The sequence below is a fragment of the Typopeltis vanoorti genome, chromosome 20, assembly GCF_054136105.1.
Source record: "Typopeltis vanoorti isolate ZY-2024b chromosome 20, IOZ_Tvanoo_1.0, whole genome shotgun sequence".
NCBI lineage: Eukaryota > Metazoa > Arthropoda > Arachnida > Uropygi > Thelyphonidae > Typopeltis > Typopeltis vanoorti.
In genome coordinates, this window is record NC_143568.1 from 63,928,151 (window position 1) to 63,950,000 (window position 21,850).

The following is a 21,850-nucleotide window of genomic DNA, read 5'->3' on the forward strand; positions in this document are numbered from 1 at the left end:
TATATATATATATATATATATATATATATATTGTATACTGGTATACTGTTGCGTCGATTTCGATATCAGGAGGTAATCTGTTTGTCCATCGAGCGATTACTTTATTGGATCTGAAGAGATTATCGTGCATTATATTCCTGAAATACCCTTTCTTATCTACCTTAATACAAAGTGCTTCTGAAATTCGCAGTTACTTTAGATGCTTGAGTTAATACTGCTACAGTGTTGTAGAAAAGTATCTAATTGAGGCAGACGTGCTAATTTCTTTCCATTTTTTCTTGTTTTGAATTTCACAATTGGGATAAACGACATTATCCTACGATCACGTCTAGCTATACGAAACCATCCTCCATTCTGTGCATACTCCCTTTTACTCTTCAATAATGATAAACTAAACACGCAATCTCTCCATTACCGCTATAATAAATCTTTTACAAATTTAACAAATTCATCGAAGCACATCTTTGTGATATAAGTGCACTTGTCTTCATGCGAAGAAAAATGTGCAGTGTTCTTAAGTAAAACAGCAACTTATCGACTCGCCTTCAGAAATGTTAGTGAATTCTTCCAAGAAATTAAGAAAATTATCAAAGAATTATGCCCCGTTTGATACGAATCATCATTTTTAATACAAAATCCAATCTTCCATAGTGGTTTTTCACATCACTTATTTTTTAATGTAGGCGGGAAATTATTTTCGTTGGGGACCACTGTTTCTTTCTTTTTTTTTTTTTTTAAACACACCTAAAACTCGGAAGAAAGATCTGTCTAAATCAAAGCCGAAAATTATCGCAAAGAAGATACTTATTTGCAAACTATTTTTGAAACTTGATATTACAGAAATTGTGCAAAACAGTTGCATAAACCTATAATTAAAATAAAAAAATAAATAAAATAAATAAAAAAACGTCTGGAGAAGTACTGACAACCGACAGTCCAAGGAACACTTCTTTACCATTATACTCGGTGATACTCTCAATTTATCTCATTTGGAATGGTATAAGAAACGATAATATCACCTTTTTTGGATATTTTACTAAGACAACATTATCACAACTGATAATTTCATAGCAGGAACTCAGTCGCAATTTCCACATTGATACATCAAAAAAAGGGATGTGATGCAACTTTCCTTAAATGCGATGTCAACTATCGTGTGTTGTACGTAGTGACGTCACAGAGCGCACACATACGCTATATAAATCGAGTGTGCAAGTGATACACTACAGCTGTCACGGGTGGATAAGCACAAACCTGATATCTCATTTGGTGGCGAAGAATTGTTAACTATTCCCAGAAACTCTTTACACACGACAGGGAGTTGGACGACAGCCTTCGCAATGGAGATATTCGAAATTAGCATTCCAAACTGGCTTTTATATGCAGTAGTTGTTCAGCTGGCGACTCTGATTGCGTCATACTTGTAAGTAAAAGCTTCCTGTTTACAGTTAATTCTCTTCGTTACTATAACGAAACGTATGTGTGTCAGTATATTAAAAAAAAAGCAAATACCGACCGCATCCCCTAATTCCTTCTAAACTTTCAGAAGCATAATATAAACAGGTATGAAGTACTGCTAATACTAATAATAAATTATGAATGTCATTTATAATTCACGAGTCTACTGCTTTACCCAAAATAAAATTAATAAATAAGGATTATGAAAATACGTAAAGATGAAAATCCCAATTTGGAACAGATTAATAAGATTCTTATTCATAAAACTGTATCTCTATTGTAAATACTATACAAATACGACAAACCATGATATCATTTAGGAATCAATATTTCACTTCTTTTGTGGTTTTACTTCAGCCAGTAATTCAGACCTTTCATTGCGTTCGCTTAATGTCCCAGTATTGACCTCTGGTGGTGGGTAAAATAATATTGAATTTAATTCTATTGCAAATTCAACACTGTGCAAATTAATAATCCTTAATTAATAAAAATGAAGTCGAAATTGTTCCAAATATTATAATTTGAATTGGAATTCAATATTATTAGTCATGCCATACTTTTCGAGTTTATATTGAAATTTAAGGGCAAGTATTTAGAATATAGTTATGTTTTTTTTTTTTTTTTCATTTCATTTGAACCATTTTAATAGAAAAATTGTGCAAAACAAAATTATGTCTTTAATGTATAGACTGAAACAACTCTGGGTCAGCGGAGTGAAAATGAAAAATATTATTATATAGAAGACTGAATTTACGAAACTAATTGCACCTTTTTATGATTGTCTGCAATCGCAGTCTCAAGGCTTTTTCTCCTCCATCTCCTTCTCTTCCTTACCTTCCTCTCTTCGTGCTCCTTGACACATCGTGAACATGCCTCATTCAGCTGAACTTCTACCAAAGTTTTATCTCAGTTGGTCCTTATGTAGCTGATAGTCCCCTGAGAATGACAACAAATCTAACACCACTAAATTTCGGTGGACTAAAATGAAGAAGGAAAGATTCTCTGCAGATGAGAATTATTGTAGAGCAGTTAGACTAAAAGACACATTAGTTCTAAACAGCTGATTTAGAAACCCATTTAGGGCGAAACATTTTATGAAGAAATCTTCAATGAAACTAAACCAGTCGGATCTGGAGCTGTCAAAGTCTTTCCTTTCGGAAACAATTATTTTTATCTTGCGAAATAGAGAAACCTACCAGAGAAACCCATAACACACTCCTCATAACTGTTTCGACCGTAATTCCAAACAACCATCAACCACAGCCCCTGTAGACACCTCTATAAGTCGCATCATTTAATCAATGTATAGATTTTATTCCTCGATTGTTTTACCTACTTCGTTTCAAAAAATAATGGATATCTCACTAAAACAAAATCTTATTTACAAAAGAGTAAGCCAATTACCGTGATAGCATGAAACCCACAATTAAGAACAGTTACCTGGTTGACGTTAAACGTTTACTTGTTCAGAGTGCAAAATTCAGAATAAAATTCGAGCAGTGTTTTACAGTAGAAACAACATATCACTAAGTAACAAAAATAACGTCAGTAAATTTGAAAATTTTCTTCTTCGCTGAGTGCTAGAATTTTCTCTGATAACAAAACCACAAGCGTCAAACGCTAGATAATTCGAATCTAATCTGATTTATCTACTCAGATGTCGTTTTTCTATTTTATTTCAGTTATCTTACCAAGACCCATAACTACTGGCAGTCAAAAGGCATTCCATGTTTGAAACCTTATCCACTAGTTGGGACATTTCTTGAAATATTTGGAAAGGTAAGATGCCTGATGTTTTCACGAGAAGTCCTAACGGTTTAAGATTAATGTTGCTTTTTATTTGATTAAAGAAAAAAAACTATTTAAGTTGATAAAAGTTTTGATTGAAAAATTGACTGACTTAAACTTCATGAAGCAGACAAGTGGTGAAAACGAATATGATAAAAAGAATATTCGTGTGATAAACAGTAAATGACGCGATACGAGATTTGCGTTTAAAAGAATCCACAGTTATATACCTACGGTATATGCCCCAATTATACGTATATGTATGAATGTTACGGTGGGGGGGGGTGAGTAGGTTAGTTAGACCTGACTGGAATCTAAATTAGGAAAATATTGTTTCAGTTATATTAATAAATTCAATTACCATTAATTCCTAGAGATCTATTAAGTAGGGCAGTAGGAATTATTGTGCTTTCATCGAATTAATGCTCTAAAGAGATATCTCAGATGAATCACATGCTGAATAACTTTCAGAATTCAGACTTCGAAATCTCTTGAAGTGAAGTAATTGCCTTTTACCACTAATTAAGCGGAAAAAGTCAGCAATAGGTTCCTACATTAATTGAACAGTTTATCACTTTTCAATAATGAAATGAATAGCTAATAATTATAGCAATGCAAATGTAAGTCGTCCGCAAGGTTAGCCTAGTGGCTATGCGCTTCGCATCCATATTCCTGGGGAAGGAGTGTCGTAGGTTCGTTTCCCGTCAACGACTGAGATATTTCAGAGATTTTATCTCAATTGGTCCTCATGTAGCTGATGGTCCTCTGAGAATGACAACTCAAAGGTAACACCTCTAAATTTCGGTGGACTAAAATGAAGAAGGGAAGATCCTCTGCAGTTGAGAATCATTGTAGAGCAGTTTGTCTAAAAGACACATTAGACGTGAGGAGTTCACGGATCTGCCATAGCCAAGTTAGACGATCTCGGGCATAGGGAGCAGGGCTTTTCATCCCGAAGCAAGAAAATCGGCCCCATGAACACACAGGCTAAAGTCATAGGATACCTCCAGAGATAAGGAGTAACCAACCTATTCTGTAGGATTTCGTTCCGAATGCCTAAACGGTAAAAAGTGACTTACCATTTCCTATTTACGCATGAGCGTAAATTAGGAAATGGTAAGTCAAACTGCGTGATTAAAATAGTTGAGACGATAGGTTGAAATCCAAATATCATTACCAATTTCTAGGTAGAACAGAGAGCTAATAATGCAACCAGACGTTGAAATTGAAGTAGTTTTACATTATTGAAGATATTAATCTAATTTATGCGACAGGTTACTATGAATTTATTTCAAGTCAACATGAAATAAAGTCGTAATATCTTCATTAATATTATTAGTGAAGTGATATATCATGAAGTGATATTAAGTTTGATATTAAGCTAGCAAGTAGTTATCATAATATAATACCATGTTATCATAGCTTATAATTTCGATATCATGCAATTTGATTAATCTCTATGATATCATATTGAGTTTCATATTAAACTTCATATCATTAAATAGCATTATCTCTTGAAGAAAAAAATCGTCACAAAGAGCTGGCAGGCCTGCGCACCAAAATGACAGTCTAGTAGCGGTGATCACAAATAATAAATGTGCCTGTTATAAAGTAGATCTCCTAGCTATATTTAATTGGGTGAAGACTACGAAATCAACTTCTCTGCTATCAAAATACAGTCCTATCCTATTTCACTGGGAAAGATCGCACTGCGCTTGCCCTCATCTTTCATAATCTAATATCCATCTCTGCTCAACGTTCGACTCCCCTCTTGGACTGACTTACACTTCTAACATTTCCTGGCAGGTGTACATAAAATTCACAGGCTCTGCACCTCGGAAAAATTAAACATCATTTTGTCCTCCTCATATTACTTCTAGTCAGTACAACTTCTAACACTTTATAAATACAAATCTATCCTACCTTCGAATATTTTGAATCAAATTTCAAGTAGGTGTACCAAATTCCTCCAAAATTCGAAATACTGAAAGAAACAAAAAATCTCTGCAACAGATCGGAACCACTTAAAAAACAAAATTACGCTAGATGAACTGAAAACCGCACATGCACATCTTTGCCAAAGAACAAATCTCCTGGCCTTGATGGTCTCACATCAGAGTTTTTCTAAGTCTTCTGGAATCAACTCAGACCGCTTCTCCTCAAAACACTGTAAGAAGCCTACATCAATGGTCTCCCACAATCCGTCTCGACTCCAGTAGCGCGATTGATACCAAAGAAGGGAGACCACACGAATATCCGAAACTGGAATCCAATCTCCCTAATTAATAACGATTGCAAAATCATTTCCAAAGTTATAGCAAACCGAATAAAGCCAACACTGCCTGACGTTATTGGCCAACATCAAACGTACTCTGTCCCAGGAGGATCACGTAATAACTTTCATTTAATAAGAGATCTCATCCACATCACAAACAGCCAACATGAAAACCTAGCACTCGTTAGCCTTGACCAGGAGAAGGTTTTCGACAGGGTAGAGTACGAGTATACCTTTATGAAGTTCTAAAGACATTTGGCCATGGTCCTCTCATCATTGAAACAGTTGAATTGCTTTATAGAGATGCACACTTCTGTTTAAAAATCAACAACAGGCTCACTCGCACTTTGTCATATTCTTGAGGGATCAAGCAAGGATGTCCCCTCTCAGGACAATTATACACACTGGCCATAGAACCCCTCTTAAAAAGAGTACACGACACCATCATCTCCAATTTCCATTATGCTATCAGCATATGCCGATGACGTCACAGTAATAGTCCGAAATGAAGAGGAAATGACAGTAACCGAGGAAGCACGCAGACTATATGCACAAGCCTCAGGGGCCAAATTAAATTCTGCAAAAATGACGGGCTTGTGGTCAGGCAGATGGAAGTCTAGAAATGATTCTCCGATCGAATGTACCTGGTCAAGCGAAGGACAAAGATACTTAGGTGTGCACCTTGGCAACACCAAAATATATAACACACTGAACTGGGCGCATCTGTACAACCGTTTTAAACAGGTGCTAGATAAATGGAATAGCGTTCGTTCCATGTCTTCACTTAGAGGAAGAATACTTATAGTTAACCAGATGGCTGCGAGTGTCCTATGGCATACCCTCAAAATACTCACACCTCCTGAAGAATTTCACTACCACATTCAAAAGGAAATCAAACGTTTCCTCTGGAACAAAACTCACTGGACAACATACCCTCAACTCTGCAAGCCACTCAGCAGGGAGGTCAAGGCCTGATTTCTCTTGCAAACAAGATTAGATCCTTCAGGATAATCCTCCTCCTAAAGACACTTCAATGCAATCACACTAATGTAACCATCTTCGATTCCATCACGAAATCACCCACCAGAGGACTTACACTTTCCCAAAATCTTGCGAATGGCCAGTCCTGCACCATCTCCTCTAAACTACCTCATTTTTAGAAAGATGCTCTACAGCGGTGGAAAAACACAGGACTTCATCACACACTTACAGGATCAACAGAGTCAACAGTACTTACAGAACCACTATTTTCGAACAAAAACATAACAAGTTCCACAACTGGCCAGCCTTTTATTTTCCCTACATGGAACTGGGCAGTAATAAGAGTCATAGGGGACCTCCTAACCCAGATCCTGAAGTGAAAAGCATTCACAAGCCTACCAATGAAGAACCCCAAAACCGAAAAGCAATATCAACAACTGCGTCTCCATTATAAAAGCCTATCCAGATATCGCTACACCTCAGGAAATCCGTATTTCTTCTAGAAACTGCTCGGAGCCGATATTTCATCTAGTACATTCTAAGCCTCACTTCCAATTCTTCCCTCCAAATACAAGAAAATATACCACTTCATCATGTCAGTGTCTCCAACCTCGCCCTTCTTAACCCTCTCATCTACAAGGCTGCATATGCCACTCAGTTTTCAGTGGGATCTGCCATATAAATCGAAGTATGCCAAACCAGATTCCGACATACAGTGGAGACTATGGCATAACATCTTGCCAACTCCTTCAAAGCTCTACAAATTTCAGCTAAGAGAAACGGATCTGTGTCTATTCTGTGACGTTTCAGGCACCTTGGAACACACATATCTAACCTGTCACGCAAACAAAGTGATAATCACCTATGCCCTGAATACTGCTTCTAGCACCCCGGTCTCTATTCTCTTCTGTATGGAATTTAGTCCATACAGAAGAGAACAGACACAGAACATGCAATTTCCTCTTCATCTGCGCTAAGGCCGTCATCTACAGCTTCTACCAGAAACAGACAAGAAATAACCAGCACCCATTCATCATTGAAACTGCACAAACCCTCATGTATATCCTACGTCGGTCAAGTTCCAAAAAAAGCAGGCTTTTATTAGAACTTGAGTACTTCAAAGAAACAAGAACTGTCACGAAATTCATGGAGGAGTGGAATCCAACATGGAGTTGCCCTGGTGTTGTACCATCTTTAGACTTGAACTTTATTTCAGGCGCAAACTTAATTGTTTGCATACTTGGGATTAGGTGCTAATAAAATAACCAAGCATATAAAATTGCTTGGTTATCCTAATATACAATATACCCAAGTTAAAAATTTATTCCCATATATATATATATATATACTGTATATATACTTATAATATGTAAATAGTCCTTGTTACCTATCGTCTAATGTAAATTTTAACAAGTTAAATAAATAAATAAATAAATATATATATATATATATATATATATATATATTCAAATTTTATTTTTCAAAGTTATTCAAAAACCGGGTTTCTTCTTTAGTCTTACCCATACAGAAAATGCTCTGCCAAGGGTTTCGGACCCTCGTGTGTATGTGTGTCGGACCGATGACGTGTTGTGAGCATGAATGCTACCCAAAGAAGATTGTAAAACTACAATGCATTCATACAGAGATAGCCTAAGAATTATATTATGCGGAATTCCTATCCTAATGACCAAACATGGAACTTTTCGAGTCACCTCAGGCTTCCCTATAAAGATTATGATCTCACGCATGATATTCATTTACCATCTGGATCACAGCTTATTAAAATCGACGTCTTGTATGCTCTTTGCATTTGATGAATTTAGCTGAATACTGTTTTCTTATTTTTGCTCTGCACTTATTTGATTTTTACCTTGCGATCTTTTTATGTTATAACTTTATATTCTTTCTTGAAAATTGAGAATATCTTGTGGAACCATAAAAATCATCGGTTTTGCAAGGATGATAGCAGTATGTCCTTTTCTTAAGGATGTATATAGTTGTTTAAATTTGTTGATCACATTTGAATATTCGAAACTTTTTTATCTCCTTACACGAGAATTACCAGACTCAATATAATAACACTTAATTCTATCTGATTTGTTTATAATTCTAGCTGCAATGAAATAGTTTCATATCTCATTTATTATTATCGTTATAATCAAAACCATTCTTCATTAAAACGTATGCTATTTTGATAATTTGGATGTGTTAATTATAGTATGAGATACTTTTCCTTATTTTACTTTATTGTTTTTGTAGGAAATTCATACTAAACAACTGGAATTGTACCGGAAATACGGAAAGATGTTTGGGTAAGCATATAATGTAGTTATTTAAGTCTTCTTCTTCTTTCAGGTTTCTGTAGATCTAAGCAGCTGCCTGTAGTCAGATTCCCCTCCACCCGATTCCTCCAATTCTCATCCCGTAAGATTCTTTTCTCCATTACCTTTAAAGTGATCCTTTTCCAGAACGTGTCTATATTATTACAAACCATCGTAACGGGAGGCGCTCATATTGCGTCTGAAGTAATCCATTTCCACCACTTCTACTTGTCTCATGACTAAATGCAAACCTGAATATATGATCAATGACAATTGAAGGTGTTATCTTTCATTAATTACTAAGGTTTACAAAAATATATAAATATTATTCAAGGAACATTTGGGTAGTTGTCGAATGAATATTCTACATTTAACTCCTACCCCAACTTGAGAAAACTCTTTCCTATAAACTAAAATGTCTAAGTTTATAATTCACATAACCGCTGAGCTTCATCACTGGAGTTTTTATATCCGAGTTTTTATATCTTTTATCAAAAGAAAGATCTGTATGAAAAAGTCATCTTTTGAGGAGGATTGATGAATGAATTTTGCCACGGAAGTCTAACTTTCAACCAGTTGAGGATTGATCTTTCAGAGTTTTTGGATTTGCGTAAATTTAATCAAGAATCCTCTCTCTCTCTCAAAGATTTGGAGACATGCACAAATCTAATCAAGAATTTTTCCTCTCTTTCAAGATAACTGGAGCTATTTGCAAATCAATTTCAATAAGGATTCGTCTAGATTTGTAAAAATATAAACTGCTTGCCATGTAAATTTAAAACCAAAGATTATGCCACGTCAATTGCTCTTAATCTATTGACGTGGCAGTGACGAGTCAATAACTCTAAAATACTTACCCTTAGAGGGGTGCAACAGAGAAATGTCAAGCTAACTAAATTACATTATCTAAACTTCCTAATTATGGAACTCAACACTTTTTGGACAAATGAGACTTGGATATATCCAAGTTGTACACAGATTATTGAACGGTGTAACGAATATCAATTTCCACTATGTCTTCGTTTTATTGGCTTGGTTCACTTAAAACTTGTGCAATACTTAAAGCATTACGAAAGCAATAAGTGGAGGAGCCATCCATTAGGATCATCAAATCAGTATATCAATTCCATAGCAACAATTCATTCAATAGAAACATCTCTACTTTGAGAATACAGAGAGGTATAAGACACAGTGACACAATATCTATAAAATTATTCACAGCGTGCCTAGACGAAATATTCAAACTTTTTGATTGGGAAGGGAAATGTGTGAAGAAAAATGGAAGATATTTAAGCCATTTACGCTTTGTATATGACATAATTATCTTTACTTCAACTGCGCATGAATTGCAGACGCATATCTATGAACTCCAAACTGCTAACAAAACAGCTGGCCTAAAGATAAACCTAAAGAAGCCAAAGTTATGTTCAATAGCTATGTCCAACTAGAAATAAAATAAATCAATAATAAGGAAATTAAACAAGTAGATTACTACATATACTTAGGACAACAGATATCAATAGAACATAATATCATGGATGAAATTAAAAGGGATGCTTGGGTGTAAAGCATTTGGAAAATTACATTTAATATTCTAAAGCCAACTACCATTATGCCTGAAGAGAAAGGTTTTTAACCAATGTATTCTTCCTACTGACATATGGCTCTGAACCATGTACACTGAATGCAAAGGAAATTCAAAAATTAAAAAGAAGTATGCTTGGTATCATAAGATTGGATCACAATAGGAATACATGGGTACGAGATCAAACCAAAGTCTCTGAAATCATAGGAAGAGTGAAACATCTGAAGTGGCAATGGGCTGGGAGTATTGCTCGAAGACAAGACCAACGATGGACAAAAAAAATACTGGATTGGATCCCATGAGATTATGCAATACTTAAAGCATTGCACAATGGTGGATTGATGATATTATTAGATTTGTAGGAATACCATGGGAAAGGAGAACTATGGACAGACAGTTTTAGAGTAAACTTGGAAAGTTTACTCTAAAATGATAATCATGATATATATATATGTATTTTTTTTCAACCTTTTATTTACCAAAAAGGAGATGTTGGAGCGGTAGTGGTGCGAGACTTTCCACTCTAACATACTGTTTCAGTACTGGTGAGCATCGTGTCTCACTCAAACATCGACACTAGCTTAACAAATGGCTGCTGATGATTTTGAAAGACTTGGGATGACAGTACGGCAAATAACTGAAGCATCTCGAGAGATCCGATATAATGAGACTTCCACAGTCGTTTTTTCTAAGTCGTGATGGTGCTAAAAATCCTGAAATACAAAACATCTCGGCTTATTCAAATTTTAATGAGCACAAAGAAAATGATTGCAGCGCTCTGAACTAAGGAAACAATTGCAGTTTCACACATGACGTCACCTATGTTTCGTTTATGATGATTTCTTGTTGTCTAGGGTTTATCGCACCACTACTGATTCATTATTATTTTTGTCTGTAATTCACTGAGTTCAGGAGTCCGCTATGCCTGGTTTTGGGACAAGAAAACTTTTATTTCAGAGAGCATAAATCCCTGTTATCCGTATATGATATCAGTTAGCTCACCTTTAGACGAAAAGCATTGAAAAGTTACCTTCCGTCGTAAAAGGGATTCGAACTCAGGTAATTTCGACCAAAGGGTTCCTCTGTACCGACTCAGCTTTTATGTCATCAAGTGATGAGGGCTCAAATACAAACAATTTATTCTGTTTTAATGTTTAATTTCTAGCGACAGTATTCGATATGATATATTTGTGATTTTATAAATTACTGAAACGGAACAAATCACATGCTGAAAATTATTTATTAACCTCGCAGGCGAAAGATCTCGAAACCATTGTTGCAGGTTGTATGTGCTGAGGAAGAGTGGATGGAGACAACTGTTTCAATGTATTATATTAAAGGAAGAGATGAAACTTGTTCGAGGAGTTTGTAATTAAGGAGTAAATATATGTTGACTAGCAGCAATCCGTGTAAATGATTAGTGGGAAGAGGAGGAATAGTGTCGGTCAGTTCAACACCAAGAACCCGTGAAAATAGCTATAGAAAGACAATTTAGAAATATAGTCTCTGTAAGAAAGCAATTGGAAGGAGTCAATGAGAGAAGGAACATCTATGAAATGAATAGATCATCTCTCATCTCTATTCCATTAAATATAACATTTGGAAGGAGGATTTTGGATCAATACCTCCGGATTTGAAAGCGATAACTTCCAAAACAGAGTATCTCTGAGAGGGAATTCGTGTAGCTTCTGCTGGCAGTTGAGAGCGTTCAGAAAAATTACAAAACACTTTATTTGTTTACAGCTAGTAATGCTGCTCAGTACGATGATGATTAATTTTTTTCTGTTTCATTTTCCTTTCTCGGTGTTGTGTTTTGCTAATTTGCTAATATTCCTCTTCATCATGTTTAAAGAACTGTTATGATGCTATCCCAGTTGTTTGCTACTTAACAAAATACCTATTATTCATCATTACTTATGTGAGAAAATAGTTTCGGATGAGAAATAGAGACAGAGAGAGAGAGAGAGAGAGAGAGAGAGAAGAAGAAGAAGAAGAAGAGAGAAACTTGCGAAATATCACTTTTGGATCCTTTTAAGTTACTAATAACATGATACGTTTCTGAGTGCTGTTTGAATTTGTATTGAGAGACAAATAAAATAAAAAATAAAGGGAAAATATGGCCGTTCATCAAATGATTTTCCAGTGGGAGGGGAGGTGACACTGTCATGAGAGACATAAGGGTACGATGAAAGGTAGCCAGATGATTAAGGGACTTCTCGGGGGAAAATGTACGATGATGTCCGATTTAATTAAATTCATTTTTTGAGATAACTGCATCAATAATTTATTTGGTTTCAAGATTCATATGAGACATCACAACAGCAGCCAAATGTGTATTGTTTTATATAATATTTAAAGTTTCTAAAGTTTCGTTTGAGGCAGAACAATTTTATAATTTTGTTTTACAGGACATACGAAGGTAGACGCCCAGGTCTTATTCTTGCAGAACCTGAGCTCATTAAAGAGATCTTAGTCAAGGATTTTAATTACTTCATAAACAGAAGGGTAAGTTAAAAGAAACAGCTTTTGTGATTGGTCTTAAACCTCGAGTTTTAATCGAGATGGAAATGAATGACAACCTAAGTTTCCACTCATGTTTATAATTTTATCTCAACTTCAAGTAAAGCAATACATTAGTTAGACCAATAGTTGAAATAAAAGAATGTAACACTGGGATAAAATTAAACGAAAGTGGGGACAATAGATACTCTTTCTATCTGTAGAATTCGGTTTTCTGCTGTCCACTCCAGATTTCTCAAATTCCTTCTGGCACATCTCTTTTAAAAATTGTACATTTTTATAGGAATGGAAACAAGAAACGATGTTGAAAGCAAGTATCACAAAGCTTTTCAAGCTCTTTCAATAAATTCGAAATTCTAATTATTTATTTACTCTTTGTTTTGTGATAAACCTTATTTTAACGCGCTTACAGCAAAAAAAAAAAATTCTGACACGTGCTTTCTCTAAACACTTTCTAAAATGCATTAACTTCGAATAAATTAGAGGAAAATATCATTCTCGGTTCAACCGCTTGCTTATCATAACTTGAATTTAATAGGTTTCGTTATTATTCTGTATAATTTTTACTTCTGTAATTATAATTTTACATAGTGGGTTTATCAATGCAGTTTTCTGTGGTTACGGTTGTATTGTGGGTTTTTTTGTTTTTTTTTTCAGTTTGCTCGTTTTCTGACCTCTGATCAAGAGAATAACTTTCTCTTGATTAGCTAACAGAATTCTCATTTAGCTGCCGCTCAAATTGTGCTTGGCAATTCATAACGTAAACTTACGGGTTAAAGTGCACCCTATTTTGAAGTTCGCTTTGTCGCTATGGTGGCGCTTAATTTTACTATCCGCATGTCTTTACAATGAAGCACAATACAATACAACCAAAGGAATCATAGAACACACCGAGTTCGTTCTCGTCATAAATAAAATTAAACTGCTAGAAATAACATCAATGAGTAAACTAAATAGAATTAATAATACAGGACAAAAATGAAATGTGAACTGAAATCCCAGAAACACCAATCTACCCATTGTGGAAAAAAAAAAAAAAACGTTTGAATAATCGAGTAACATTTCAGAAATTTTATTTCGGAAAATAAGGTACCAGTACATCGTACAGTAGCGAACATATTAATCAGAACGCTCAGATTTTGAAGAAAATGTAAATTATGCAGTATAATTTATACAAGAAAAACTAGCAAAATTATGCTAGTAAATTCATTAATTCGCTTAGGCATGGATTTTACCGACGTGGAACACATTTTTCTCATTTCTGCATATCGAAACGGTAGTTTTATAATGGATTGTATTAAGTTGTCTTTTATATCGCAATTTACTTTTCCAAGTCTGTTTTCACTGTTACCCACAAATTTTCTATTGGGATAACAGAGGAGTTATCTGAATTTTTTTTTTGATTTTTGAGGAACTCTTTCACTTTTTATTGAAGTGTGGCATGAAAAAAGATCCTGTTAGTAGTTGAGTTCTTTGTCTACCTGGATTTGTGGGACCACACTTTTCTCCAATAGTTTTATGAATTGGTCACTTTCATCATACCGTGAAGACAAAGAAATGATCATGGGCTCTCATGTGTAAAACAACCCCAGAACTTCTTTATAGCTGGGTGTTTAGAAGCTTGTTGAAGGTGGGCGGGAAAAGTCTCTCAGCCTCTGATTTGCACATAGGATAATCACTCTCCTTGGACAAAGAAATTGCTTTTATCTGAGAATACGACCTTCTCCCACTTCTCAACAATCCAATCTTTGTACACTTTTGCCCACTGGACCCTCATTTTCTGCATAGCGACCGTTCGCAGTTTTTTTTTTTTTTTTGGGGGGGGGTCCGTGGACAGTTTTCCCTGCTTCCAACAATCTTCGACGGATAGTCATGTCAGAATCAATCTCAGTGACTGCCAAGTCTATGTAAATCAATATCAGACAATGTTGGATTCATTTTGCTTTTCCTAACTAGTAGACGATCATCAGTAAGTGTAGTTTTTCCTTTTTCGCCCGTGTTTTTCTTTTTGTTTCAGGGGGAAAAACCGTACCCTGTTTCGCTAAACCTTTTTAAAACGCATTAACATTACCAAATCAACACCACACTCATTGAGCATTTGTCTTTGAGTCGCGGATGTGTGCTGAGAAAGAGTACACAGAACTTTCTTGGAGATGAATCCATTTAATAGATACACAAAATAAATAAAACAGTAAAAACACACTACGAGTGTCAACTTGTTTGCATTATTAAAAACATAAAACACTATTACTAAAAATAATTTAAAATAACAGGTGTAATTAACTCTATATTTAAACCAAACCTAGTTCAAAAACAAACCAGACTAAAAGTATACAATATATTAGCCCTACCAGTCTTAATGTATGGAAGCGAAATCTGGACAATAAAACAATAAGTGATTAACAACAGCAGAAATGAAGTTTATGAGAAAAACTGCAAAGTATACTACCAATTTGGAAATTATGAAAGAATTAAACCAAGAACCAGTAATAGAAAAAATTAAAAAATATAAACATAAATGGATGGAACACGTTCAAAGAATGAAAACAGAAAGATTACCAAAACAAACCTTAAAGTAAAAGCCATTAGGAAAAGAAAAACCAGAACGTCCTTTTAAACGATGACTTCTAAGGCCGGAACAGGCCATGCTAGGCCTAAATCCTTGATATGCATGATGATAATGATGACTATTACTAAACATTGTAGAGACATTAAATGGATAAGAATCCTATATTGTTATATAGCCAGTAAGTGAAACTCAAGATCGATAACTACGATCTATGAGTTTCAATGCCGAAAAACTATCAGTGAAGGCAATTCGAAGCAAAGGTAGAGCAAGCTCCCTCACTATTCTTGATATTCTCTCATAATGTAAAACACAGCTCCTAGGAGATGTAATACTGTCATTACATTATGAGGGAGGTCATTACCCAGACCGGTTTCAACCTTTTTTGAGGTCTCATCAGTGAGTAATGATTAAAAATATTTAAAAATAACAGGTGTAATTAACTCTATATTTAAACCAAACCTAGTTCAAAAACAAACCTGACTAAAAGTATACAATATATTAGCCCTACCAGTCTAAAAGATAAAATATATTAGCCCTACCAGTCTACCCTCTCTCATAATGTAATGACAGTATTACATCTCCTAGGAGCTGTGTTTTACATTATGAGAGAATATCAAGAATAGTGAGGGAGCTTGCTCCACCTTTGCTTCGAATTGCCTTTGCCGATAGTTTTTCGGCATTGAAACTCATAGATCGTAGTTATCGATCTTGAGTTTCACTTACTGGCTATATAACAATATAAGATTCTTATCCATTTAATATCTATTCAATTGCCAGAAAACTAGCCTTTTGTCTTTTTATTTCAATTACATTGTAGAGACAGTTAAAACACGCAGCACTCAGCCAAAACAGTGAACCAAAGCAAAACCGAAACCAAATTAAAGTTATTGTGACTGAAACAAAAGCCAAACCGAAACCAAAAACCTGACGGAAATTCGGCTTGTTCCGATTCATTTGTTCGCTACTGTAGATGAAAACGCATCTTTCACAGATTGGGTCAATAAAGCATTTGTATTTCATGTTTATTCAAACGTCACCCCTATGAAGTCATCTTGTGCAGGTACACGAGTCTTTCACCATCAGCTCTTTGAATGAGCTCGTCATCTGAAAAAAATTATCTTAAAGCCACTAAGATTTTTTATCACTGAAAGATCACGTGATTATCAAGCGACTTGCAACCCGCATCGATATGCTGCATATCGATGCGGGTTGCAAGTCGCTTGTTTGTTTATTTTTCAATCTTTCAATTTTATTTATTTCTTTATTTTTCAATCTTTAGTAAAGTGGATTCATATTAAAATATGTCTAAATAGGCATTATTCGGATGACATAAAGTCATCCGAATAATGCCCTTTACATAAAAAGATCTTATTGCGTTGTTTATTACGTTATTTTTTGAAATGCATGCACATAATGTCCACTGCATTATCTGCTGTTATAATCAGAATAACGTACATTAGGAATAAGTTATCAATTGTAAAATAATTCATTAGTTATTTTAATAATGACTTATTGGATTTTAGCACATTACATTTGGAAATCCAATACCAGATAAAATGCTGTCACTGCAAGAAGGAGAAGAATGGAAGAGAATACGAACTATCATGAGCCCAGCATTTAGCACAGGCAAGATGAAGAAGGTATTTAATGTTTTATATTCATATTTTTTAAATCTCACTATTGGTTTTTTGAAGATAATTCATCATTAAAATATCACGCAAACTGATACAAAAATAGTTGAAACTTAAAATACGTAGATAATCAAGCGAAGCCATATCTCATTATTATATACAAACAATAACTCGGACGTCACTTCAGAATAAAGTTTGGTTTATATTTGAACACTTTTATTATTAAAGAGCAGTCATAGTTTAATATTAGGATAAAATAGGATACATGCATTCGTCATCTCATTATACCATTTCTATTTAACGTATTTAAACACTCGGTGTCCTATCAGAGAGGTTCATATAATGGCAACGTGGCTTCTTAAAAACGCAAATAGTACTTAATGCTTTGATAGGTAGTTAGCACGTTATTCCTGCTGCGTAGTATGCTCTTTGATGTGCACATTTCAGTGTATGTGTGTGTGTGTGTGTGTGTGTGTGTGTGTTCACTAATCAGTAAACTAATTCCGTGTTTTATGACGTAATTTTATGCTGATGACTTCAAAATATAAATAAAGTCCTCAGCATAATAAGAAATAAAACACGAAACAAATTTGAAAATATGAAAAAATAACAGTCTTGGGGCATTGATATAGAGAGATTCTGGCTCAGGTTGCCGTGTGGATAAAGTCCTTGTTGTGCCGTCAAGAGGATGTTGGTTTGAACTGTACTGTAATATGAATGTTTGTTATAGATCTTTAGATTGCGAGGAATCTCACCACTCTATCTGAGACGTTAAACTCTCATTTTGGACTTCAAAAATGCTTTTTGGTCTCCACGAAAGGGTTATCGGTTTTTCTAATCTGAGTTTCAAATTTCCCTCTGTGGAATGACGTACAAAATACAAATTCTAATAAACTGTTTTGTCTCAGAATATTCACAGTATTTTCCCTCTCGTCAAGTGTTTCACAGCCTCCAACGAGACACAGAATCATTTGTATTGATCCGCGCAAACGGTGTTTGTACGTTAGCGAATTTAATTTAATTTAATTCTTTAGAAAACATTCAGTCTTTTAAGCAATCTGTGTTGTTTTTGTCTATAAAGAACCGACAAAACTGTGTTTGGTAGGTAATCAAATTGTACTAATACGGAAAAATCTAGAAAATATCGTAATAAACATAATATGAATGAACATAATCCAATTTAGTTGAAGGTATGACTTTTATTGTACAGCTCTCTCCTGGAAGGATAAATATCGTTTAGAGCTAGGTCTAGGTCACTCGTCTTTACGAACTACATGTCAGATCATAATAATGAAAATAATCTTCAATAGTTACAGGACTTTAAGGCCAATGATCGGTATAGTTCAGTTTCGTATCTATATCTTCTGGATAAGATCGTTAATCCTATGCCCGGAAACATATGTTAGATATTTTTCGTGCGCAAATTGCGTTTATTTATTCTTCTGAGAGGTTCGAGGAATCGAAAACCCGAGTTTGCTATAGTAAAAAGTTTTCCATTCTTGTGTGAGACAGGCTGACACGCCGTTGAATGAAATGTTTTGATAAAAGTACTTCCCGTCCTAGGCGTGACTAGAGCCTCAGTTGTTACAACCTAAGGGATTCGTTCAAACCGACCTAGCTACTGAGGTTCTTACATGTGGAATAATAATTAAAATCATCTAACAGTGTCTATTTATCTTACCAGAAATACAAATATTGACTCATCAGATGCTGCCGTGGAACCTCTTGTTAAACAGATCTTACCATGTCGTATTATCGTCCATTTCAGAATTTCCACTGTTACTATTTTTTTATGCATACAAATTTAAACCGCTCTGAAAACCAATTTATATGATTAATTGGAAACTGGAAGTTGCACGATGCACTACAAATATTTATCAACCTTGTCAATTTCATCACAGGGACGGTAGATGATCTCCTTCAGTTGTTTTTCTTTCTTGGGCTCTCTCAATGAGTGTTCTTGGCAAAACGAATAATTTCTGCTTCCAATACCACATACACACACTTTTGTAGATGAAATATCCTTATAAGTTTTCTTTACAGTTTTTATCAATTATTTAAAAAAATACATCGATAATTTTATCTCGTACATTACTAGTGGAAAGAATGCGTTCGCCTGTCTCTCAGCTGCTGTTAACTACTTTACAAAGAAGGAAAACCGTTACATAAATGAACGAACAATCGGTATACCAACCTCACTTTATACAAGACATATAATCGCTTGTATTATACGTTTAATAACATTAAAGGCCATCAATTAGATCTGTCAGAATTCTTTCTTGCTGTTTTACAGAACTTTCGTAGTACACTCAATATCGACAATGCCCTTTGGTTGCAAAGACCTGGGTTCAAATACCATATGGGACGAGATCCTATATAAAGTGTTCTTGCTTGATATTGTACGTAAATTAGTCTACCTCATAGGGACCAGCGGGTTTTTTAATTCCGGAAACTATACTGAAAGGGAATACGATATTAATAGACATATTACACAGCAGACACACCTTATTGCTTCAATTCCAAATGACAAGGACCGCTCTTGCATACCTGGATCATTTCAGTTCGCTGTCTGGCCGACCAAATAACCGATTTTATCCTTCATAAATAAACCACTACAATCGAAGGTGTAGGATTTTGACTTATGGATAATCATTTGAGCATATTTTATAAATAAAGTGAAAGGGATTGTCACTAAATGGTAGACGAAATTTTTTTTAAACTTGAAATCTACCCTTACTCATTTTGCTCACTTCTGTTAATAATCGTTAAATAAATGGTTAATTTTTTATGTATATCAAAACCAAAGGTTGATTGTAAATGAATGGTACATTAGTATTAACACCATAGGTAGGCTGTTTGAAAATTCAAAAATTCGGTTTGAAAGGCCAAATACTAAACTTTTTCGATCCGCATAAGCGTGCATGATTTTCTCTCGCCGCTTGATGAAATTCTACACACCTCCTGGTTTAGTTCGCCCACCATTTCTAGATCCCTTCTTGGCTTTGTGCCAAGAATAGTCGATTCATGCTGAAGGGGAGAAAGAAATGAAGGATGTACGAATTGGTCGCCAACATGCGAAATCACGTGCTTTCTTGTCTGTCGCTGTACTAGTACTAGCTTGATTTTTGTTGTTCTCTTTTTGCATTATTTTGTTATTATTAATTTGTATGATGGATCCAGTACAGTCAACAAGTTCTATTGTTACACGTTTCAGTAACTCTTGCAAAAGAATATTGAATAATGTGCTGACATTCTGCGAAAAAGAATCGTCAGAAGGCCGTCTTCTTGTTCCCCTTTCTCAAGTCATAAAGCGTGCAAGTGCAATTACGGGCGTATCGGGGTCGACTGTTAAAAGAATTCGTAGGGAATCAAAAGGTGAAGGTAAGCCAAAATTTAAATCTCCTAAAAAAAAAAAAAGCGCCAGAGTAAAGAAAACCATCGAAACCGTAGCTTTGAATGATTTTGATGTAGACGTTATAAGAAGAGCTATTCACGAATTTTACGTATTCGAGAAAAGAGTGCCAACTGTTCCGAAATTGATTCCTGTGCTTAAAGAAAAAATTAATTTTCCTTGGAAAAGAGAAACTTTTAGGAAAATACTTCATGAAATTGGATTTTGTTTTAAAAAGTCCCAGAATAAAAGGAAACTTATCATGGAGCGAAGTGACATTGTTTTATGTAGACCACAGTATTTGCACGTATTAACACTCTACGTACATTTTTCCAACTGTTATACAAGCAAAATAGTTACACTTTAAAAACAGCAATGTTCGTAAAAGAAAAGCTAAATTTTCCGACCTGTAATAATAAACAAACTCAGTTTGTTTATTATTACATCCCAGAAGACAGACTGATTACCCTATTATCGGAATGGATTCTCCTTTTTCTGACATGCGCAGTAGTTTCGAGGGACCTCAAATCGGTGGGCGAACTATAGGGTTATTATTAGGAGGAAAACACACGCAAGCGCAAGCGCAAGCGCGCGCACACACACACACACACACACACACACACACACACACACACACACACACACACACACACACACACACACATTCATTCTCACAGTAAGATTTGTACTTTTAGCCTATTGATTGCAGCACTCGGCAACCCAGACCAGGAAATGAATAATGGAGGATCTAATAGATTACGTTGCACACCCACTAGACAATAGGGTTCGTTATTGTTGGGGGATTGGGGGTTAGACTCATAGTTAATATGTCTAAAATAATATCTATAGTTGTTTGTGTTTACGGATACTTTTAATATAAGGAGTACATTATGGACATATGTTACGCCTTTCATATTCTTATAGATTTTATTTTCTCTGGTTTTAGTATTGTTATCGTAAAGCATACCAAGGAATTTAGTTATACATGTAGGAAAAAATATTCATTTACGAAGTTAGTGAAATTATGTTGCCTTGTATAAGTAAACTTGACATACTTAAAAATTTCACTTACAAACTTTCTTTTCATTCAGATAGCCTTGATTATCAACGAATGTGGTGACACCTTAATACAAAATTTCTTGGAAGCTGCAAAAAAAGAAAAGACAGTCGACTGTAAGAAGTAAGTAAAAGTACGATATCCCTATATTATGCATCATTAAGCACAATGAGAGCATTCCAGATTAAGCAGAAATGACCTTATAAACCCAAGACTATTTTTTGGGTTTCACACGTCAAACCCATGGAGGAGTCAGGTAGCATACATACACTGA

General features: G+C 35.0%; 1 protein-coding gene across 1 annotated transcript in view; it reads left to right on the top strand.

Moving 5' to 3' along the window:
- Nucleotides 1-1,219: 1,219 nt before the first annotated feature.
- LOC150095502 (cytochrome P450 3A8-like) overlaps nt 1,220-21,850 on the top strand; it is a 46,880-nt gene continuing 26,249 nt past the window's right edge. The window contains exons 1-6 of the mRNA XM_090410004.1: nt 1,220-1,423; nt 3,141-3,237; nt 8,762-8,814; nt 12,817-12,913; nt 17,021-17,137; nt 21,611-21,699. Coding sequence (XP_090266130.1) covers nt 1,341-1,423; nt 3,141-3,237; nt 8,762-8,814; nt 12,817-12,913; nt 17,021-17,137; nt 21,611-21,699 — 536 coding nt within the window. The 5' untranslated portion in view covers nt 1,220-1,340. The remainder of the gene's footprint in view (nt 1,424-3,140; nt 3,238-8,761; nt 8,815-12,816; nt 12,914-17,020; nt 17,138-21,610; nt 21,700-21,850) is intronic.